The 24,519-nt window shown below is 43.5% G+C and overlaps 1 protein-coding gene across 4 annotated transcripts in view; it reads right to left on the bottom strand.

Moving 5' to 3' along the window:
• Positions 1 to 24,519, bottom strand: part of C8H10orf90 (chromosome 8 C10orf90 homolog) — a 100,440-nt gene that overhangs the window by 54,547 nt on the left and 21,374 nt on the right. For 2 of the 4 annotated variants that reach the window (XR_009418872.1, XM_059476994.1), the window contains exon 1: positions 7,567 to 7,909. The exons of 1 other annotated variant lie outside the window; for it this stretch is intronic. Coding sequence is in view for 1 of the 3 variants with exons in the window: in XM_059476994.1 (XP_059332977.1) it covers positions 7,567 to 7,642 (76 nt within the window). In the remaining 2 variants the exon portion in view is untranslated. Of the gene's footprint in view, positions 1 to 7,566; positions 7,910 to 24,519 lie in introns of those variants that run through there. One more of the 4 variants, XM_059476996.1, reaches the window with a different exon arrangement.

The raw sequence follows: 24,519 nt of genomic DNA, 5'->3' as shown, positions 1-24,519 counted from the left end.
GGAGAGGTTTGCAGGGAATGGCAGTTTAGGAGTGGGACCATTCCCAACCAAGCACTGTGGGAATCACAGAATCCTCAAATGGTTTGGGTTGGAAAGGACCTTGAAGGTCACCTGATTCCATCTCCTGCCATGGGCAGTGACACCTTCCCTAATCCAGTGGTCCAGGAGCTGTGATTCCACCCCAGTGCCAACCTCACAGGGGGACAGCAGCAGCAGCAACACAAGTGGGGCCCTTCTCACAGCCCCCAGTGAGCCCTGGGCAGGAGGAGATCCCCTGGTTTCCTCCTGGTTTCATGGAAGAGGGCTCAGACATCCATTTCCAAGCCCTTTTATCTTCCCACCTGCAGGAGAACAGGACCTGCAGTGGTGTTTGGCTCTTGCATCCTCCAACCACGTGCAGCAACCAAGCCAGCCCAGGCTTCCTGTGGCATTCACATTCTCTGGAAAAATTCCTTTACCCAGGGATTTTCTCCTGGGAAGCTGAGAAGCCTCAGAAAAAAAAGAAAAACAATTCTTATCTCATTTGCTTCTCCTGTGTTGTGCTCACGTGGAATGTGTTTGGAGATTGTTTACCCACAGGTGATTGTTCCATTGGATTCTGCTGTGAGTTGTTTTCACTTTTTGGCCAATCTGTGTCGAGGCTCTGGAAAGAGTCATGAGTTTTCATTATTATCTTTTTAGCTTTCAGTAAGTATCCTTGCTGTATTCTTTAGTATAGTTTAGTATAGCATTCTTTAATATAATATAGTATAATAAAATAATAAATTATCCTTCTGAGAACATGGAGTCAGATGCATCATTCCCTCTTTTGTTGGGGGCCCTGTTTTACAATAGTTTCCCCCAGGACAGAAGGAGGAGGAAGAGGCTGTTTCTGCCCCCTCAGCTGCTCAGGGAGGCTTTGGCACAAATTGCCATCCAGCACGCAGAGGAGTCCAACGCAGAGCTTGTGCCAAAATCCTGCTCTCCTGCTTCCTCAGAGGATGCAAAAAGTAGATGAAACCTTTCTTAATGATCCCCTGGTGCCACTGTGAACGTGGGTACCAAGGAGACAACACAAGTGTGGCTGTGTAGGGATGACTCCCCAGGCCACAGCTCAGTTTTCTGTTTAAGGCAAAGCTGCAGCTCTTTGGATGAGGAGCAGGTCATTTAGACAAACATAAAAATACTTCCTCGAGCACAGAAGCATCTCTCTGCTACCTTACCCATAAACTCCAGATAATCTGCTGTTCTAAAGTGTTTATAGGTAATATCATGAGAGTTTCCTTTTAAAGAGTTTTATTTTACAGCTAAATTGCCAGCTTGTATTCCAAAATCTCAGCTATGAGGTTCCACAGATTTTGGGGGATCTGCAGGATTGATGTGCTCAATTTCTGCCTCTCAGACTCTCCTATCTGCTTTTTTCAGTCATCCTGCTACGAGGCATTTCTCCAGGAAGGTGATTTTCCTTCCTGTTCACTGTATCTCTGGCAGAAAATGCATTTTAGTGAACTAATTAAATAGAGTTGGATTGTACATCAAATATCAGTAATAATATCAGGCACTAATGCTCTGGCTGCTGTGAGAACAGGTTGCAATACACATTGTACCTGTAATACATCACTGGGATAATGATTTGATGCATCTGTGCTGTTAAATCCTCCCTTGGCAGAGTGACCAGCAAGCAAAAGACTGGAAAATATTGATGGGAAAGAGGATTCTGGAATGGTGGAGGGAAGGATCCTCCTCTGTGTGCTGTCCTTCCCTGGACTTCTCCTCCCAGCCGCATTCCCAGGGCTTGTGTGAGGCTGCATCCCCAATTTTCTCCTCGTTTTCTGACTCTCCAGAGTATCAGCAGCTCTCATTTTCTGTATTCTACTTAATTAATTATAATTAAACTCCTGTTTAATTAAAATCTAGTGTATCCCAGAAAAACCTGAGCTAAACCAGCTTATGTTTTTAAATACATTTTTTCCTCCTCCCAAAGGATTCCTGAGTCCTTCACAAGCTACAACCACAGAATGATTAAGATTAACGCTTTTCTTAAGTTCAGTTTTAATTCTGTGACTTAATTTAATTGAGGAGAAGACACATTGATAACTTGTCCTCATTTCCCATTTCTGTGGAATAAAAAGAGGGAGATCTTAGCTAAGCAAAACAATGTCCCCAGGAGAGGAAATTCTTGAGATGCTCAAAATGCAGCACCTGTAGCCAGTGTTTCTTCTCAAATGTAGAGAAGTAAATAAGGATATTTTTTTGGCAATAAAGTTCACAGAACCCTTCTGGAGAATGCTAAACTTAATGCTTTGTTCATCAAGCTGTGATCTCCCCAGATCCAGAATTCTGAGTTTTCAGTGACCCACTCATCCTCTAATGTCCATAATCCCCCAAAAAGAGCCATGAAAAGAAGCAAAAAGTATCCAGTATAATAATAAAAATATAAATTGACCTATAAATTGTCCCTGCCCAGGTTCATTTGGGCACTGAGGGATGGAAGCACCAGGCTCACATCCATCTCCATTAATATTTCCAGCCAAAGGTTAAAGAACAGTAAAACCAACTAAGCTGTCAGAGAAAATACATATTAGCATTTAGATTAGCAGTTATTATCTGCATTTCCCATCAGCAGACAACAGTGAAATACGTGATGATGGCTTCAGATATTTTTTCAGAAAGGTTAAGGGGCCCCTGGATTCAAAGGGCTGGGAAAGACTGGCCTGGGAAATAAATGGCCTGGCCCTGGCATGTGCTGTGCATCCTCAATACATCTGGACTCTGGCTGGAATTAAAATTCATTTTGCAGCAGCAATTAAAAGACAGAAGTAGGTCAGGAGCTGTTGTTCAAGGCAAGGAAAGAAAGGAAAAAACCCAGAGTGAGCAGCGTTTGCCTGGTAGGAAATTCAGCAGTGAGAAACTCAGGCTGAGGTAACACTGAGGGGATGAAACAGGGAAAGGAGAGTTTGGGTGGCTCAGCTCTGGCCCAGCAGGCAAAGGCTGCATGCACGCTGCCATCAGCTCTCTCATTGTGCATGGAGAGAACCTCTCATTGTGGCCAGGGCACCGTCCCTCAGTGCCCTCCCTGTGTGTCACACGCTGGGACAATGCCCTTTGTGAGACGCAGCCAGCTCCAGGCGTGGAAAATGGGAATAAAACCACATGGCTTCAGCTGCTCCTTGAAAAACAGAGGGATTTGGTGCAGTCACCTGCAGGCTGCTCCTCTGCTCTTGCAATGCTGACAATTAATGCAGGGCAGGGATCTCATGGGCAGCTCAGCCACAGAAAACTGAGCAAAGTGAGCCCCAGCCACCTCGTGTTGGTTAAACCTTGCTTTCAGTATAATCTGTTCTTAAAGGTGTCCTGCTAACCAAAACTACATTTAAAAAAAAAAAAAAAAGTTCTCTTGTTCTGCACAGGAACTTTGCTTGTTAAAGTTTGATTTTATCCAGAAAGGGAATTTAACAATAATTTTACATGCTCCAAAGAGCAGCAGCTGCTTTCAGAAGAGGCAGAAGCTCTCCATGTGTGGCCCTGGGCTCTGCCTTGCCCTGTTTCTCATGGGAATTGCAGAGCCAAGCCCTGCCAGGTATCTCCCCAAGCTGCCCAGCCTCCCAAATCCATTTCCATGCTGGCAGCTCCACGTGGCACTAGGAATCCACGGCAATAGAAGCACAAAACTAAATGCAATCAGTTAAACCCAAAGAGATCTGAAACCCAGTCCCAGAGGTGTCCCAGAGCACCCATGGCCAGGTGGCCAGAGTTACCTTCTGCTGCCAAAACACTTTTTTCCATTTATTTATCCTACAGACACAAGGGAAAATGTGTTCAAATTGTCTTGACTCTATTCTTCTTCTTCCAAAAAACAGCCAAGGTAATTGTTGATTTTGTCGCTGGTTATTTTGTGTTTTCCGCACTGACGTCCTCTGCCCCCCATAAATCCTGCACTGATGGGCTTTAATCACCAGCAGAGGTTTCTGAACCTCATTCCCCTCCTGCCATGGGCACTAAAGACATTTTTAGTTGTTTGAGATGCAAACCTATGCAGGACCCTAATAATTATTAATGGTAGCACACCATCAACAAGTGGGGACACAACACTCAGAGCTGTTGGTACTTTGCAGGGAGGGGAGGAAGAGAATCCCCTGTCACAGATATTGGTCAGGGTTTATTCCCCACAGGAGTTTGCTCAGTGGATTGCCAGGTGTGAGACTGAGGTGTTACAGCATCACCCAATTAACTGAGTGATTAATGCACAGCTCTGATGGCAATCTGGGACAGGTTTGGGGTGGGACCACACACAGGGGTGGGAGTGGGGCCATCCCCTGCTCTCCCAGGGATGCAGAAATGTCTCATGGATCAGGAGCAGCATCACAGGAGAGAAGAACGCCCTTGAAAATGCCCTGGGGGGAAATTGGGGCTGGGCTGGAGCACAAACAAGCAAGGAGTGTTGGGAACTCTGCTCCCAGGCTGGGATTTAGAGCAGAGGAACTCCTGGAGGAAAAGGGAAAACCTTCATTTTAAAAATATGCATTGCAGTTTTATCTGTCTGTAGTCATACGTGAAATACAACATGTACATTCACACCAACTCAGCTTCTCCACTTCAAATCACAAGATCACAGAATAACTGAGGTTGGAAAGGACCTCAAGGTCACAGGATCACAGCATCATTGAGGCTGGAAATTACCTCCAAGATCATCAAGTCCAACCTCTGACCAAGTACCAACCATGACAACGAGATACTCAAGAATAAACACATCAATAATCACAGAAAACACCTTTTCCATACACAATTTATACCAAAAAAACCCCAAACCCAGCCATTCTACATCACCACGCACACAATTTTTGATACAAAAGAGGCTGAACCATTCCAGAGCACGTTTTGGCCAAGTTTGAAAAACTTTTCAAGAAATTTGCTTGAACAGCCACCTCTAAAATTCTCAAAAAGCAATAAAAACTAAAATGGGCACTTGACCTGTGCCCAATGCCAGAAGGAGATCCTCAAATAATAATTGCTGCACGTGTGGTTTGGATTTTTATAGGTAGAACTCAATAAAGAAGAACAGATGTAAGAAATGTACCATCAAAATTGATAAAGTTCAAATTAACACACAACCAGTGCTTGTGGGGCTCTCCGAGGATTGGAACTCTCCATGGGCAGGTTCAGGGACAAAAAGGGACTTCCCTGGAGAGAAATGATGCTGCTGCTGGGACTCTGCACGGAGTAGAGAAGGGAAATGCTGCCCAGGGCACTCCTGCCTCCTGCAGCCGCCACTTTGTCCCCCCAGCCCTTGGCACTGGGGTCATTTTATGGCTGCCAGCTCTCTGAGAGCGACGTAAGCTCAGCCTTAAACTGCTTCGGTAGCAATAAATGCTGTTAATCCACTAAACCTCATGTTTAAATAGGAACCACCACGTAAGAAAGCTGATGGAAGAAAACCAGCTCGTTCTTGATGGCTCAATGCAACAACAAAAACCCAACAGAGACTTAGCGCCAACCTCACTTCAGAGCAAGCTTTTAATACCACCTGGAATCATCATCCAGTGCATTTTTACTTGTAATTTTTTCTATTTTTCCCCCTTTCAGAAGAGAATTTTCCCTCACACAGCAGTGACTGCAGAGGGTCACTCCCCTCCATCCCACCAGTGCTGGCAGCAGCACAAGCACAGAGCACCAGGAGCAGTTCATGACTATTTATACTTCACAACCCATCCTGCTGAAAGCTTTTAGGTAATTAGTTTTCCTCATTAACAGATGCTCTGCCTGGGGAAGGGCACTCAGGTGCTCCCAAGCCCCCTCCTGGATTACAGGGCAGCACCACACGGGCTGGGAGGGCAAAGCTCAGAAATGCTGAGCTGGGCTGGTGAAAGGGCAACAAACCCACCACATTTGTATAAAAACGTGTCATTCCTGCAAGATCAGAGAGCATCACAGCAGTAAAAAACATCCCCTGAATGTTATCACAATCCCCTTGTATTTAAATCAGATGGGCAATATTTGCCAACATCACTTTTAGGGAGAACCAAATACACTTTAAAGGATTTCAGGAGTTTTTTGGTGCTAAAGTTGCATCCTATCCTAAAAAAAAGGCAAATTTGATACATCCCATGGACCAAAAAGTGATTTGCAAACACAGGGAACAGGGGCAGCCAATAAAACACGTGGGGTTTGTACCTTCTCCCTGCCACATCCCATCCATTATCTCATTTTTCTCTTTCACACTTGCAGAGGCAAAACGGACATCAGGTAAAGCCTAATTTAATGTTATCACTAATGCATTCAAACACATCAGCAAGAGCTGTGTTGCTAAAATTGCACTGCAGAAAAGACCCAGGTAAAACACTGTTATCTCCTTGGAAAAGCTGGGCCTGGTGCTCCAGCACCCACGGATGTCTGCTGAAAGCAGCAGGATTATTTTCCTGAATAAGGATGACTCCCATGATTAAGGAGTGCAGGATTACATCCATTCTTTGCATATCTCCTGGTGTTTACATATCCCTCTTTTCACCTCTTGGCTTTTGTTGTTTTTTTTAAATTTTTTTTTTAAATTTTTAACACAGGCATTTAATTACTGTCAGCACCAGATATCATTGTGCTGGACTTGTATCCCTTCAAAATTTGGCTGGGTTTGAGATGCCAAAGAAGAAATGCTTTTGTGATCAAAACAAAGGAAATAAAGCAGAAGCAGCAGAATGTGGACTGTGCAATTAAAAACAAATAAAATGAGAGGGAACTCGTTATTCACAATCAAGGCTCATTCATGATTCATCTCACATCCCTGCTCCTACCCCTGGCCTCTGCTCTTGGGAGCTGATTGCTTTGGTATCAATTTTTAACTGAGTTACCTGAGAGCTCCCAGGCACTGCTGGCAGGAGCACTGCTGGAAAATAACTCAGACAGCTGAAACAAGTATTGTAGGTGGGTGCAGTTAATGATTAACAAAACAAAAATACTTTGATGTTTTTCACCTTATAAAGAAGGGGTCAGAGTTGCTTTAGTTCGTCGCTGCCATGTGCTTTATATATTAAATATATCTCCTCCATTTCCTTAGGAAAATTAAGTTACTTTTCTACTACTTTAAGGTAAAATAGAGCATTTAATGCAGAGTTATTAATTAGGAACTTGATGCAAGTTTCAGGTCATTGAGAAATGACACTGAGAAATGTCTCTAACTGAATAAAAATAACACCACCACAAGTTAAACTTCCGACAGGGAACCACCTTTTTTTTAATGGGAAACAAACTTCTTTCAAGCTCTCACATTTGACACCAAATTACATTAATCTTAGTTTGGGAAAATTATAAAGGGAACATAAATATCTTTAGTTTTAGTAGCTTGTTATTGGGGGGGGTTTGAAAAGTTAAATACCACCAGATAATTTCAGGCAGCTTCATCATAACTTCAGTGCCAGTTCTGTAGGTGCTGTTTACATATTCCCTAGAGTTAAAAAGAAAAGCACTTCCTGACTTCTTAGGCTTTTTTAACCTCACCTCAGACTCCGAAAGAGCAGAGTCTGTTTTGAGAAAGAGGCACAGGAGCGACAGGAGCTGGCAGGACGCTGAGAACCCCCCGAAGTTGCCCAGACTCACCCCAGATTCGCGGTTCGCTGCATGCCGGGGTGCGGAGGACGCGGGTGCCCGAGGGCTGCGCTCCCGGCCGGGGCATCCCCGGGGTGACAGCGGCAGGAGCGGCCGGAGCTGCCAGCGCATCAATTATCGGCACGCCAATTACTCACCCTGCAGCTGCTCTGCTCTGCTCGTCACTGCCGCCTTGGTGCCCGCAAAAATCGCAAAAACTCAACAGCCCTGGGCATGGGAAGGGCTGGGTGCGCTGGCTGGGGACGGCCCGTGTCGCGCTGGTGCCCTCTCGCTCACCCCTGGGTGTTGGGAGCAGGGCAGCTTCTGGATTTAAGTATTGGAGTTGTGTCCCTCCTTCTGATCGGTCTGGAGCGAAGAGGAAATGTCCGAATCTGCTGCTTGCACATATTTCTGTAATGACCTCCCTGACTTTCAAATAGCAAACACCTGTTTCTGTTCCTGTTCACCAAAATGCTCCTGTTCTAAGCATGAAAGGGGGGGGGGGGGGGGGAACCACAGCAAATTCCTAATTTACAAATTCCTAATTTACTCCAAAATCCATTGCAGTGTTGTTTTTGAAATTATGTTTTGAAGGTGATATTTTCACCTGGATGTTTTCATTTTTATTATAAATTTTTTAAATAATCAGTGGTAACACCATTTTGCTCCTTGATGTTTGCCATTTAGAAATCATTAATAACTGAATATAACAACAGTTTAATAATCATCCTTCTGATAATTGATCACAAGACTAATGATGGAACACAATGAAGGATTTTTAATCATTTACCTGTGCAGTTATGTAATGCCTTAATGGGGTAAACAAAGATTGACATCATTTTCTCTGATACTGCTAAGAGCAGCACTGGAATATTGCATGAATTTCAGTATCCATATTCTAAATAGAAGTATAGAAAAAAACTGCTCAGAAATGATTTGAACTCACTAAGCAGAATTAAAAACATGTGATCCAGCCTGGTTTGCTGTCCAGAAGGGTACTGAGAGTTCATTTGATTACAGAGCACCAAGGGTTTTTCAAGGAGAAAATACCTCAAAGTACTTCTGAAGTAGATATTTCTTTGGAGACAGTGATTACACACTGCAAAAATGTTCTGAGTACACCAGTGACCTCTGCATTTCTTAGATACCTTTCTAGAAAATATGCTTTTGCCAAACAAACAACAAAATTCACAGAACTTAAAAAGCAGAGAACGTAAGAGCAGATTCCTTTAAATCCTTTTAGAGTTGCATTGTGCTCATGTTGTTCCTTGGATCTCCACTACCTTCCTATCAGCTGCATGTGGTGATTTTAGCAATCTTTAAATAAATAAAAAAGAAAAATTGCGATGATTTCAGGATTTCACCCAGAGAACCATGACATTGTAATGCAAATGAGGCTGATGAATGTTTCATGGCAGACTTCAAAACGTTTGCTGCTGAGCCTTTCTAGAGCAGCCCAGGTGGATGCACTTGTCCTCCCACCTTTTTCTCATTATTCCAGTTAGGATGAGAAAGAAAAACAACTTGGGGCACAAGGACATGAAATAATTTGATTTTGCTTGAGAATTATAAATGAAGCTTATTTCTGCCTCTAATATTTCGGCTCTAGATAGGTTTAGACTGAGAAAAACACAACTTTATTCAGTGTTTGATGTAGATTGCGTTGAATGACTTTTAAGACTTTGATCACCAGCTTAAAACTGCAGCAGGGACAGAAGGGTTTGTGATTATCTGCTGGATTTTGGCACCAGCCAGGATCTGCTGTTCCTTCCAGATTGCAGGTGCACTTTGGAGGTGCTGATTACAGAGATCACTGCTGAGGTCACCCCCTCCTATGGCAGACTTGTGACAACGGCCGAAAAAAATGTGTTTTCACCTGAACTGAATGCTGGAGCTGTCCTTTAGGATGTGTGCAGCATGAAAGGAAAGGTCAGGCTGCAAGGAAGAAGATAACCAAGCAGATATTGGCCAAGCCAGCCCTTGGAAGCGTTTCCCAGCAGGATGCTCTGAGCCCAAACCCAGCCCTGATTTGTGAGCATTAAATGATATCTCTGGCTGCAGCTGGGCAGGGCATTGTGCAGCTCCAGAGCAGCTCCAGCCCCAAAACTGGCACCTCCTGCCACCCCTCCAGAGGACTGTGCAGGTACAGATCAGCTCCAGCCCCAAAACTGGCACCTCCTGCCACCCTCCAGAGGATTGTGCAGCTCCAGAGCAGCTCCAGCCCCAAAACTGGCACCTCCTGCCACCCTCCAGAGGATTGTGCAGGTACAGATCAGCTCCAGTGACGCTGCTCACTGCGGTCTGAGGATGAGGGAAGAGATGAGGATCTGACTCCATGTTTCAGAAGGCTGATTGATTATTTTATTATATATATTACATTAAAACTATACTAAAAGAATAGAAGAAAAGGTTTCATCAGAAGGCTAGCTAAGGTAAGAATAGAATAGGAAAGAATGATAACAAAAGCTTCTGTCTTGGACAGAGAATCTGAGCCAGCTGACTGTGATTGGCCATTAATTACAAACAACCACATGAGACCAATCCCAGATGCACCTGTTGCATTCCACAGCAGCAGATAACCATTGTTTACATTTTGTTCCTGAGGCCTCCCAGCTTCTCAGGAGGAAAAATCCTAAGGAAAGGGTTTTTCATGAAAAAATGTCTGCGACACTCCAGCCCCAAAGCTGGCACCTCCTACCACCCCTCCAGAGGTCTGCGGGTGGATGGTGAACACCAAAAAGTGCAAGGGGCACGGGGAAGGGAAGGGGAATTGCTGTCTGGTGGTGCTACATGAGTTTTGCCTGGGAAAAATAAATGATTGCCAGAGTTGTAGCTGAGAGTCCCTGTTCAGACAGTGTCACATATGCAAGGCAGTGACAAATTATGCTTGACTGCACTTGAAAGCTGCAGAAATGTTGAGTAGCACGGGCAGGGAGATGGGGTTCCTATCCATTGCCATCAAAATATCATCTTTTAGTGCTGTTGACAGTTTAATAGCTACTTCTGGATGGTGGAGAGCATTGTGAAGTGCTGCCACTGTATTATTAACCCAGGCTGGAGCTTCCCTGCAAATCAGAGCGAAAATCCACACAAATGGAACTTCTGAAACAGTTTTAGATGAAAGGTGTGCTGGTCACAACAGGAATTGTATCTCTCTGTCTGCAGCCCAGGAGGATCCAATAACTCTTTAACCCCTGATTACGTTATCATAAATTTTCTGAGCTCACAGAATCATTCATGTTGGAAAAGACTCCAAAACCATCAAATCCAGCCATTAACCCAGCACTGCCACATCCACCACTAAACCACATCCCTAAGCACACCCCAGGGCCAAACTCCGTTCCATTTCCAAAATCCAGGTGATGGAATTCTGCTCAAATCCAACATTTTTGGTTCCATTTGTCTCCTCCAGGCAGCTGAGGTGGGATGTGGATATGGATAATTCCATGTGGACATATCCTGCTCTGATCTGCAGGATGCAGTGTGTGACTCTCCACTGCTCCTGAGAAAATGCAGCTGTGCAAAGCTGGATCCATGGATGTGACTGTCTGAAATCCTTGCTGGGATGTACAGAGCTGTGCCACACCTTGGAAATGGCTTGCAGGGCCCCAGTCTGTGACAGTTCAGAGCAGATTTGTGCAATATCACCCAGCCTCAGCACATCCTGTGGCTGGGGAGGTGTGGTGTGATGGTGTGAGCACAGGACAGGTTTGGGATTGAGCAGATTGGAGTGTGACTCTCTATTGATACCTTTAAATTAGCTATCACTGTAGTATCTGCTTTCTGTCAGGGTGCTGCAGGAAATCAGTGAGATGCATCTGGGAGGGGAGTGAATCAATTCCCTGCTCTGCCTGGGGGCTGACCCTTCCCTGTTGGCTGTTTCCCAGCTTGTCACCTCACTCATTTCCCTTTTTTCCCACTGTTCCTTGGTACCGCTGGCAGGGAATGTGTTCCCTGATGGGACACCTGCCTAGAACTGCCACCTGCCCATGGTGGCACCTGCCCCAGGGGGCTGAGCTGACTTTAGGGTGAGACTCTCAGCATCTTCCCTCTATGCTCAGCTCTGATGAGGAGCACCTTGAGTCCTGTCCCCACTTTGGAGTCCCTCACTCGAGAAAGGAAATTGAGGGGCTGGAACTGGTCCAGGGAAGGGAATGGAGGTGGGGAAGGGGCTGGAGCCTCAGGAGGGGCTGAGGGAGCTGGGAAGGGGCTCAGGCTGGAGAAAAGGGGGATCAAGGGGGACCTTGTGGCTCTGCACAGCTCCTGCCAGGAGGGGACAGCCAGGGGGGTCAGGCTCTGCTCCAGGGAACAGGGACAGGAGCAGAGGGAACAGTAGTAGTATATAGTAGTATATAATTTAGTATATAGTAATATATAGTAGTACATAATAGTAATATATAGTAGTAATATAGTAATAGTAATATAATAATAGTAGCATATAATTTATATTATAAATTATATATCAAATTAATATAATATAATATAATATAATATATAATATAATATAATATAATATAATATAAGTAATATTTATATTATTATAATTTGGTGTTATTATATAATATGTTAATATAATAAATTATATCATATAATACAAATATATTATATTTATATTCTAAATTATGTTATAGTATATAAATTATATTTATAAAATTATCTATCCGTTACAGAATATTTGTATATGTATATATAAATGTCAGTATGATTATATATAAATGTATATATATGTGTATATATAATGTGTATATGTGTATACATGATACACTCCTGCCAGGAGGGCACAGCTGGGGGGTCGGGCTGTGCTCCAGGGAACAGGGACAGGAGCAGAGGGAACAGTAGTAGTATATAGTAGTATATAATTTAGTATATAGTAATATATAGTAGTACATAATAGTAATATATAGTAGTAATATAGTAATAGTAATATAATAATAGTAGCATATAATTTATATTATAAATTATATATCAAATTAATATAATATAATATAATATAATATAATATAATATAATATAAGTAATATTTATATTATTATAATTTGGTGTTATTATATAATATATTAATATAATAAATTATATAATATAATACAAATATATTATATTTATATTCTAAATTATGTTGCGGTATATAAATTATATTTATAAAATTATCTATCCGTTACAGAATATTTGTATATGTATATATAAATGTCAGTATGATTATATATAAATGTATATATATGTGTATATATAATGTGTATATGTGTATACATGATACACTCCTGCCAGGAGGGCACAGCTGGGGGGTCGGGCTGTGCTCCAGGGAACAGGGACAGGAGCAGAGGGAACGGCCTCAGGCTGGGCCAGGGCAGGCTCAGGGTGGGCACAGCAAGAATTTCTTCCTGGAGAGGACTGGAAGCACAGGAACAGGCTGCTCAGGAGGTGCTGGGATTCCCTGGAGGTGTCCAAGGAATTCCTGGATGTGGCACTCTGTGCTCTGGGCTGGGGACAAAATGGGGAATGGGCACAGCTTGGATTCGATGATTTTGGAGGTGTTTTCCACCCAAAATAATCCTGGGATTCTGAGACACCAAATGTGGCTCTTGTGGCACGTGGCACCAAGAGGGGCAACACTCCAGGACAGTCCCAGGGAACTGTGGCAGAACTGCCAAGACACGTCCTGCTGGCACTTTATTCCCCATCTGGGACGGCTTTTTTTTGTTTTTTGTTTTTTTTTGAAGTCTCAGAAAAGCAGAGCATTACAAAACCGTCAAGCTGTGAGAAGAAAAGTCAAAAGGCAGAAAATTCCAAGTTAATGCTGACTCCTTAATTCACATCATTAACTCGGAGGCACGGCTGAAGGCTGGGCAGCAGCCTGAGCTGAACTCTGCTGGGGTTTGGAACAGGCCGAGCATTTGCACATCCAAGGGAGCACAGATTCCTGTGTGGATGCAGGAGGGGAGCTGGGTGAAGGGGCTGGGTGCCCCTGGAATGGGGAAAAAATTAAAAATAAAAAAAAAAAAGAGGGGCAATCAAGAGATTTCCTGAAAAATCAGGTGGGGGAAGGGAGGTGAGAGAAGAGATAAGCTCATCCCAGAGGAGAATAAGATTAAGGACACTGACAAATGAAGGAGCCAAGACATGAATTCAAAGGTGAGCAGGGAAAGGCAGATAGTTAAACAGGAAAAATAGGGGGTAATTGTGAAAAAGGCAAAAGCAAGAGGGAGTGAGAGGAGGGAGACTTGGCCGGGGATCTGGGATGGAGCTGGCACAAAGCTGGGGAAAGCTGCAGTGAAAGGGCAGGAGAACAATGGTCTCTCAGAGAGGGGACATGCAATTAGGGCTGGGAGAGACCAAAGGAGAAAAATCAAGAGGAAAAAAGGCTCAGGTTTGGTGGGCAGAAGAGTCAGGGCACTTTGGGCTCCCTCCTCTGAAGGCAGAGCAGGATTGAGCTCCCACCCCTCCCTCTGCCCAAGGCACATTGATTGTGCTGGCTGAGCCCTGGCCTTCATTTCTGCTTATTATCTCAAAAAATTCAAATTGCACACGAGAAACAGACACTAAACCAATCATTAAGGCTGCAAATTACATATCCCAAAGTAAGAAAATTCGAGGAAAACTGAGGAGGGAAGGGTTTTGCAAACTCTGTGATACATAAATACACGTATTGCTCTTCTGCTGGAGATCTTAGGGCACTTTGGCTCTTTGAAAATACACACAGCTGGATACTTACATTTAATTAAATAGGTTTTAAGATAATGACTACAGCAGTTTTGGCATAATTCACAAGTAAAAGCAATCAAACCCAAAATTCAAAACTGCTTTTTTTCCAATATCCAGCATCAGTAACAGCCTCTACAGTTTTCGATGGAATGGGAGCCATAAAACTCCATTCCAGAGTTTACAGTTGCAATAAGAACAGATTTATGGGCAATAAGAAGTGTCTGTGTGCACCTTCTCGTGCCTCTCCTTTATTAGGCTAAAGCTGAGACATCCCCAAAAACGCCTTTAATTAGCTCAAGCACTTCATTTAACAAAACAAGCAGTTTAGAACAAATACAAACCCCTATTCTCCAGCCACCACGTACAGGAAGCAACCATTATTTGTGCAAGATTAATAAAGTCACAGGTGATTTTAGGACAACCTCATCAAAGCATGATTTAAACCTAAGAACAAATGTGGTTTTTTGCATCAGCACTGGATCAAGGAAAAGAAAATGTTATGTTAATAAATACCCCTGGTTTTGTATTAAAAAAACTATGTTGAGAGTGGGTATGAAGACACCTTGGGATGGAACTTGCTTTTCTTGTAAAGACATGCAATAAAGGCACTTGTGGGATTTTTCCCTCAAATAAACCAGAACTGCTTCTCTGTCCCATCATGTAATCCATGAATTAAGGAGGAACAGTGCAATGATGAGAGGATAATTGAAGTTAGAAAGTCAGGGGGAAGGTCTGGCTGAGGGGGACAGTTTGCTGTCTCACATTTCAGATGTTTCACATAAAATGACTAAATATCTGCATAGAGTTTAATTAAGATTTTTTCCCCCCTGTGGTAGAACACAGCATTAAAAATACTGAGCACATTCAGCTACACCAAAATCAGAGAGAAATGCAGGACCCCAGCATTGTCTTCAACACATATCAGAGCCCTTTGGGCTGCAATCCAGCACTGGATTTCTAAATAATTCCTTTTCTCACAGCCAGGGCTTTTCCAGAGATGAATTCCCACCAGTGGACCCAGCTGAGGATCCAGAATTCCAAACTCTTCTGCAGCCACAGAGTCACAGGATGGCTTGGGTTGGAAATGACTGGGAGACCATGGGCAGGGATACCTCCCACCAGAGCAGGCTGATAAATGTTTTTAACTTGCAATAAACTACTTTTAACTTCAATGAAACTTCTTTAATTTCTTTAACTTTCAATAAACAATGCAAAAATTGTGGCCAAAGAAGGCATTGCAATTTTTGCAAAATCACCAAGGAAATGTGGAGGGTGAATGTCTCCCTGAAAAACATTCACACAGTGACAGGAACTGTTCTAGAATTCTTTTTCCCACAATGGTTTCTTCTCATCATTATTCATCATTGAGCTGCTTCTCCAAACTTCATTTTGAAGTCCTGTGACATGGTTCTGTGAAATCCCTTATTTTAGGAACATAGATTGGTAACTTCAGACACTTTTTGCATGGATTTTAAAACTCTAAGCCTTGGGGAAGTATTTTACTGCAGGTAAGGGTTTCTTTCCCAAATGTCTGCTGCAACACCTGAATTCTTCACTGTGGGTTTTGTTATTGCAGCAGGGAATTTTGTGAAGATTTGTCTGTATTGCCCAGCCTGGACAGCAGCAATTGGCTCCTCTGTACCTCAGCTCCATCCTCCTCTTAAAGATTCACTTTGTGGCCAATTTGCACCAAGAAAAGGTTTTGCTTTCTTCCCCCATTTTTGTTTCTCCCAATAAAGAGATTAATAAATTATGCGCCAAGAGAAAGTGCCTGTAATGACCTCTTTTTCCTCAAATATTTATCTCCCAAAGATTTTTAATATTTAAACATCAGCTATTTAATTGCTAATAAACCATTTGGTATTAATTGGGTTCAAGGAGTGAAATAGAGGTGGATTCTGTGCTGTCCATGGGTCCTGATTAGTAGTGCTGGGATTGTATCCTCAGTATTGTCTCACCAACAGTTTATTCCAAATATTTTAATAGGAATAAAGGGAGGGAGATGAAGTTATAATCTCTTAGATAGATGTAATCATTTATCAGTGCCTTTGCTTCCCAGGAGCTGTGTTATCTGGATTTATCACAGAATGGTTTGGGTTGGAAAGGACATTAAAGACCTGTTGCCCTGATTTTTTAAGATTTTCTAAGCCTTCTGATGTTTACATTCTTGTAGCAAACTTTCTCACACACTTTCTGTAAATAACTCATTGTTTTGCATTATTTTATGGAAGAAGAGAAATTTGATGGACTGTTGGTTTGTCCAGTGTCATTGGAGAGGTGGCACTGTCACCCTCCAATCTGCTGTCACTTTTGGAAATCTGTAAATGTTGCAGTCAGAAAATAAATTTCCTTTTCTTCACCTTGTCAGCAACAGTGTGTGAGCTTGTGTTGTTTTGTGTCCTATAGTGACAAAGACCATCTCATTCCAGCCCCCAAAGGACAGACAGGTCCTACCATCTTTTGTGTTATTTGATGTAAGTTCTGCTGGAGTTACAGCAATTTCTGTGCTTTTTCCTGCACATTTCCAAGGCCTTTCTTAGGCGGGTTTTGCTTTTTACCTGCACACTGCAAAGTGCTCATCTTGATCTTGCTTAACCTCTGTCTTGGGCTGTTGGAAATCTCCCTCTGACCCTGACAAATCCCAGCCCTCCTCAGTGACAGCCGTCCTTCCTCACAGGTCATTTTTCTGGCTCACTGCTCCAGCAGAATCCCCTCCCTGCTCTTCCCAGTTCCTTCCAACCCAAACCATGCCAGGGAGGCTGATCCCAGCCCTGCTCCCATCCTGCCCAGCCCTCCCTGCTTGGGACTGCATTCCATGCCAGGCTTAATGGACTGAAACAATTCCCCTCTCTAAAGGAGTCTAAAAGGAAACCTGATTTCCCTCTGAGGTCACCTCTGCTGCCACTCTGCAGAGAATAAAGCACCAAACACCTCAGTAATGGTGCAGAGCTGAAATCCTGGGATGGCTCTCGTGATCCTCACAGTGACCTTGTGCTTCCCTCAGCTTTTGTGAGAGTCACCCACGTTTCCCCAGCTTTTACCTCAGCCATAAATTCCCTGGCACTGCTCCAGTGCAGTCTGTGCCCAGTGCCTGCCCCGATGAGCTGGGAAGGCTGGCCAGTGCTGCAGGACAGATGGGACTGTGCCTCTCACTTTGGCAGCCACAGCGAGAGAAATAGATCATTTCAGACAGGAGAAATTGGATTTTTTTCCCTTTCACGTTTTCACGGGTTCATTCAGGGCTCACAGAGGTCAGGAAAAAAAACCCATGAATTGCTGAATGAATTTTACACATCAATTAATAGCAAGCTTTTATAATATCTATGAAACAGTTCACAGGATCCCAAGGTTCCCCAGTGGGAAGGACTTGAGAGGGTTCAGATTCAACCCCTACACATTGGCTCGGGGTTTTCCCCCAGAAAATCCCTTGAAATCCCAAGGATAGGGATGGCAGAAGCTCCCAGGCAGCCCATCCCACAGCCCCTCTGCCCTCCATCCTGCAAATCCACAGCTGCAGAAATCCTCAGTCTCACAGCAGGACAGGCTGCACTGACCTCTAACACAAACCTATCTGATTTTATAAAAAAAGAAGAGCTAAAATGTGCTCTTTGCCCACTAGAACTTTGCAATTGCCTAGGTAATGGAATAGCATTGGATCACAACCTTAGAATTACCTGAGCTGTTCCGTTCCCCCATTACAACTTCAACCCAGAAATGATTATTCTTTTTTCCAAATGAGATTATGAAAACACAGATGGTGCCACAAAGCCTCAGGACTGCACCCTGCACTCTCCCCTCTGATCACAATTTCCTGCTGCTAAACTCTTTCTTTGGGCCTGTTTTAGACAGAACCTCCTCAAAGCCATCCTGGGTGCAGCCGTGGCCTGAGTGGAGCAGGTGTGAGGCACTGACCCCACATCATCTCTGCTTTTCCACGGAAATTGCTGAGCCTCCCAAGGTTTTGATTACTTTATGCTCTGCAGCAACCAAATCTTGTATTAAAAGAAATTTCCAGGCACAATAACCTGCCTGACCTGGAACAAGGAGCAACAAGAAGCAATTTCATTGTGTCGTGTGTGGGGTTTCACGTCTTCCCTCTGGCCATTTCCCAATCCAAGGCAGTAAATTAATTCCCAAACACCAACCTGAAAGGGCTCTCTTCACTTCTCGGGGTCTTGCTGCCTGATTTTCTAAGAAATTCATGACCTCAGTAAATAATTCAAGAGATAAGAGGGAGCTGGGAGACCACAGAAGTTTATCTGGCTGCAGAGGGGAGGGTGTTGTTTCTGAGGAGGTCACAACGAGGGCAGGTCTCTAGAAGATCAAAACTTAAACAGGTTGATGGCTATGGTTATGAGCTGGAATTTGGGAAAACACAGCAGTGATAAGGATGGCACAATTCCCATCTCTAAGCTGTAGGTGACTGCATTTGAATTTTTGTCTCACAATGAAGAGTGAAAATACCTGGTGCAGGAATTAAAGGCAGAAGGATCTGTGATTCCATCTTAGAATCCTGCTGCATTTAAAAAAGAAAAATTAAATACCAGGCAAGGAAGGAATCTAGATTTTACAGGAGCAGTGTCCACTTGGATGAATATGGGAAAACACTTTTGTTCTAGAAGCCTGTCAGGTCCCCTCACAGATATGTACATTTGTAATGAAGATTTTCAACATTTTCTCTGGGACAAAGTTCATGCCAGGCTGTCACAGGAAAGGCTGATGGACCTTTCAAGAGGGAAATCTACCTTGGAGGGCTAAGTGTAAGATATAAAATAATGATATCTAATTACAATATATAGTTCTATCCATATACAAAGTGTGAGAGAGAGACCCCAATCACACAAGTTCTGAACATTTCAGGTTAATTAAACATCTCAATTTAATTCCATACCAACAAAATTACTTCCAGCCTTGGGAAAAGACAGCTGCAGACTTCTGTGGGAGGCAAACCTGCTGTGGATGCACACGGGGCTGGGGAACTAAAGAGGGATCAGATCTGGGACACAGTGGAACATCTTCCCTCAGATCATGAAAGCACAAACACGAATAAAAAAATTTCTGATCACTCTTGAAAGGCTGAGTTTCTGGTAGGAGCAGCCCAGGCTGCAGCAGTGTTGTCACAGCTCTTTAATGAAGTGCTTCTCCTGGCTGCTCTGCTCCAGCTGCTGCTGAGCTGGGCCTTCCAAAAGAAGCAATCACTGCCTGCGAGCTGGGTTTACTCAGCTGTGCCACTTCTGAGCTGATTTAAGCACTCTGTCAAAATGGAGTGAAATTAATTAATTCACTGGAGAGCTTTGCCTTCTCCAAACTTAAGGAAAAAGGAATGCAAACGAGCAGTAATCAGATCCACATTTTTTTTTCAGGCCAAGTGTTTGAATACCCTCGAAAGATGTTCTGGTTCTGCACAAATCCAGGGAAGGACCAACTCAGTCCTCTCTCCCTGGAATACATTTCCTCCTCAGAGGCAGCTCCTGCATTTTGGGTGTTTGGCTGCGCCCACAGACCCCATTTAATTCCCCAAGCTGTTGCAGGGCTGTGAAAGCAGTGGAAGGATGGAATAAAAGACAATTGGAGCTGGATGACTTCCACGTCCAACTGTGGAGATGCTGAAGCAGACAATTGCCTTCTGCTTCTTACTGAGGCTTTTTGGGGTTTAAGTGCTCCTTGATAGCTTGGTACACAATTAGAGGTGGATTAGAGGAAGTGGTAATAGGGTATTTTTTGTCTAATCTGCACTCAATTGTTAATATTAATTAAAGGAGTTCTTCCTCTTTGTTATACAATAAACACGAGCCACTCTTTAAAATGAGCATTTTAACTTCCTAGCTGCTTAGTGCTGCTTATTTTCAACTATTTCTTTTCCTTGCTTTTTCTCTATATTTTAAATTTTCTCCCAGCAGAAACCATGGCAGGAGCCTGGCACACATCACCACCAGGTGAGGATCACCTGATCCTTGACTTCATCACATTCAGAGCTGGCTGCAACACCTAAACCCTCGAGCTGCTTTTTCCTTAATACAACTGTCAAACTCTCACACAAAGAAAGAGCAGAAAGAAATACAAAATAATCAAGGCATTTCAGGCAGAACCTGGGGAGGAGGGAGATACAGAGCTGTTGTTCCAGCTGAACACCTGGGGCAGTGGAAGGTGTTCCTGCCCATGGCAAGGGGTGGGGCTGGATGGGCTTGAAGGTCTCTTCCAACCCAAACCAGTCTGGAGTTGTGTGAAATTCAAGAAAGAAGCACTAAAACCCTTCTGCTCTTATTGGGAGCTCACCTGTAACAAGGTGCAATGATCAGGGACTAAATCAGAGAGGTTATTCCTGTCAGGTGGATTAACTCTGGGTATGTCATTAGTTAAAAAAAACCCACATTCTCTTCTAGAGAATAACACAAGAAGCTGTACCAGTAATCCACAAGCAGCAGCTTCCCTGCATACACAGGGGCAGAGAGTTCTGAGGCCTCTTTGGGAGGGAAAGAAAGACAAAAAGGGAAAGGAAAAGAAAGACAAAAAGGGAAAAACAGCAAGAAAAGGCAGCAAAGAGGCATCACCCAGGTCCAGAAAAGACAGAGGGAGGAAAACATGACTGGTGCTGAGCACTGAGTCGCGGTGAGGGGGCTCCTACAGCCCCAGCCCTGCTGTGCCCGGGGAAATGGGAGTGGGAACATTCCCTGGGAACAAAGAGGGGCTCATCAGAGGTGGCACAGCTCTGCCAGCTCTGTCTGGCCCTGATGGAGCAGCCTGCAGGACACCAAACCCGGGAACAGAGCACAGCACACCCATCAGGCTGAGCCTGCCTCCAGCTCGCAGAGGGCTTTCTCTCTGATTGCTTCCCCACCACGATTCTGATTTCTGATGCATCAGGTTGGAGAGGAGAAACGAATGCTGTAACAGGTGAGAAAATAGCTGGGCTCATCATATCCATGAGAAAAGAAAGAGGAAATAAGCAGTACATGCACCACAGGCAACATAATAAACCATAAATAGGCAATAAATCTATCAGAGGATTAAATGGTAGGGCAGAGGTTCCAGAGCACAGTTTATAGTAGTATATAATTTATATAATAAAAAATAGATGCTATATTTCTAATATAATATATTGATATTATTATATAATATATCAATGGAATAAATTATATTATACAATACAAATATTTTATTTATATTATAGATTATGTTATGTAATATATTAATATAATAAATTATATTATATAATACTAATATATTATATTTATATAATTTGTTATATTATATAATTTATATTTATAAATTTATGAATTTACAGAATGTAATTTTTATATATGTATAAAGATATATTATATTATATTATATTATATTGCATTATATTACATTATATTACATTATATTATATATAAATGTCAATATAAATGCCAATATGAATATATGTAAAAATGTATATATAATGTATATATGTGTATACATTATATATATGTTGTATATATACATATATATAATGATATATGTGTACAATTATATATCCGTTATAAAATATATGTATATATAAATGTCAATATGAATATATATAAAAATATATAAATATATATATTAAAGAATATATATATATATGTTTATGTAAGTGTATAGATACATAAATCACCTATGTAAAGCAAGGAAAAGAGTCTTGGAGAGACTTTTGCAGAGTTTGGATTTTAATTCCTAAACAGGTAAAATGAGAAGCATAGAACAAACCCAGGACACTTCTGTCCTCTAACACTTCCAGATCACCTGCTTAAATCCCGTTTTTCAGAGGGAAACTGCAAACCCGGCAAGTTTAGTCAGAAAATACAAAGAAAATCTGCCACAGGGTGCTGGGGCTGGCACCCAGGAGCAGCAGACCCAGCCTGAGCCTTGGATGCTCTCACACCACTCCTGACAACTCCCGTTTCCTTTATCTCGGACCGCATTTCCAGCTCCTTCTCCTGATAAGAGCATCTCAAGGACTCGGACTATTAAAGTTATCTGGAAGTGATAATCGCTGTCTCCGCGGGGAGCCCGTGATCCACTTCCCCTGCTTCTCCTGGCCATGCCTCTGCATCCATCTCTGCGGCTCCATGGCAGCTCTGCCTCCAATCCCCTCTGTCTGTGCCTGTTAATTTTTAAAGGCACCTACCTCTGTCCATCAGCTCACCTCCATCTGCAGCATTCCCTCATTTCACTGTAGGCTTGCCATAAAATCATCCACTAATGCCTGTTTGCTATCCAAACACCTGCTGTGTGCTCCCAGCCCAGCCAAGCTGCTTTTTGCTTTGCCTCTCTTATTCTGTCCCTCCCCTGCTTCCTGTGCTGACACTTTTTCCCTAATTATTTTATTTACCCAGATACTTTTTTCCACTCGGGGCTCCCATCTTCACAAATTCCTGTCGTGGATTCACCACTTCAAACTTCACTTCAAATGTGTTTAATAAGATCTCAAATCTTTGCCTGCTTCTGGATGTAAATAGGGTGGCAGGATGTGCTACCCAATTTGTGTAGATAGGAGCCTTTTTAATCTAAGATCACTAACATGAATCCAATGCTGCAGTTGCAATTAAATGCAAAATTAAATGAGGACAATTTGTCAGTTTTGAAGGAAAATTTAAGGAATCAAATTATTCAGAATTGCCTGTGTTTATGCTTTGCTGTGTGAGGGTCTCCAGGTCTGATATCACCTTTGAACACAGTTTTTCTGGTTCACATCTCTCTGCTTCCCCAGCACAGCATGAAACTGTTCTGAACTGGTCAAAATGCAAAATCATCTCCAGGTCTCAAAGAAAATAAACCTGGTGAAGCACACATTATAAAACAAACCCACCCTCCTTTTTCTTCGTGGGTTGTGGCTCCACATCCGTGTCCTTTACAGCCCAGGGAAAGCTGAGACCATCCATGAATCTGGAGCAGCATTTTCCCTGGAATGCAGCAATGCCCAGAGAAGCAGCAGCTGCCTGGGCTCCCCCTTCACCAGCAGCCTCTTGCAGAGGCTTGAGGAGTGATTTCCTCCTGAAGAAGTAGGGGATGGAGCTTGCAGCAGGTCCCAAACCCTCTGCCTCCAGGTGTGCCACCTGTGGGAGCCAGCAGAACCTGCCCTTGCTGGGAGCCAGTGCTGCTGGAGCCAGTCTGAGGCTCTGGATAAAAACGTGCCTGGAATGTAAACTCCAAGCTCAAGGGATGCATTTTCAGCCTTGATTTATCTGCAGGCCACTCCAAATTAATTAGGGCAGGAGCTCTCCCTTCACCTTCCCGCTGGTGGCAGGCAGAGGTGCCTGGGGTGGCAGCAGCTCTCTGTCCCTCCTGGCATGGGGACAGCCAGGATGCCACCCCTCCTGCAGCAGGGGCTGTGACCCCGGGGCACACTCTGCTCCTCTCCTGTGCAACCCCTGAATTTGGGCTCTTTTCTTCATGCAGTTCCTCTCTGGATCAAGGTCTCCACCTGGCTCTCCCCAGCTCTTGCTTGCAAACCAACAGGGGTAAGAGCACCTGTGGCTCCTTCTGTCTTTCTTCCACCTTGAGTGCCAGCTGGGCAGCCTAAACTCTTCTAAGTTCTTCCCCAGATAAAATTCTCTCTTGGCTCTCCAGGGCCATTTCTGATTTCCCCTGGAAGGAGGCTGTGTGTGAGGGGCAGCGTCAGTGAGGGCAAGGTGTTTCCTTCAGAGGGAAGAAAGCCTGGAGCATGTGGAATTATAAATTGCAACTTCCTTGGAAGGGTTCTTAGGACCACAGGATTGAGAAAACCCAAGTTAGGTGGGAGAAGTCACTCCAAATAGTCTCAGGTGCATTCTCTTGATGTGCACCAGTGCAGGAGCCTTGGAGAAATCTCCTTTCCCCCTCCACTCTCTGCATGGCTCCCATGTGTACTCTCTCCATGGGATATGTGCCAGGAAATCCTAAGAACCTACAGACCAACCTTCCTACAGGGAATGTGAAAGCTTTAATACCCTGCATGGCTAAAAGCAGAGGTAACAAACCTCTAAACCAAAGTGGAAAAACCCCCAGTCCCACCACAGAGCCATCCTGTGTTTTGACAAGCTGCCATCTCTAATTACACCTCTCCATCAAGTGCAAGCTTTTCTGGGAATCATCTTTTGCTTTCCCTTAGAATTATTTCTTATTGGTTAAAAACGGTGAGGGAAGAGAATTTTTTTTTCAAAAGAGAAAAAAGACACAGCTCAAGTTCACCTGAGCTCAGCCCTCACATGCCTGGTAACATGTCTGCACTCTGGCTTGTTCCTGAATGTCAAAATAAAGACTCTGAGTCTGAACTTAATAATT

Source organism: Ammospiza nelsoni, chromosome 8, assembly GCF_027579445.1.
Source record: "Ammospiza nelsoni isolate bAmmNel1 chromosome 8, bAmmNel1.pri, whole genome shotgun sequence".
NCBI classification, from domain to species: domain Eukaryota; kingdom Metazoa; phylum Chordata; class Aves; order Passeriformes; family Passerellidae; genus Ammospiza; species Ammospiza nelsoni.
This window is presented reverse-complemented; position numbering and strand designations above follow the sequence as displayed.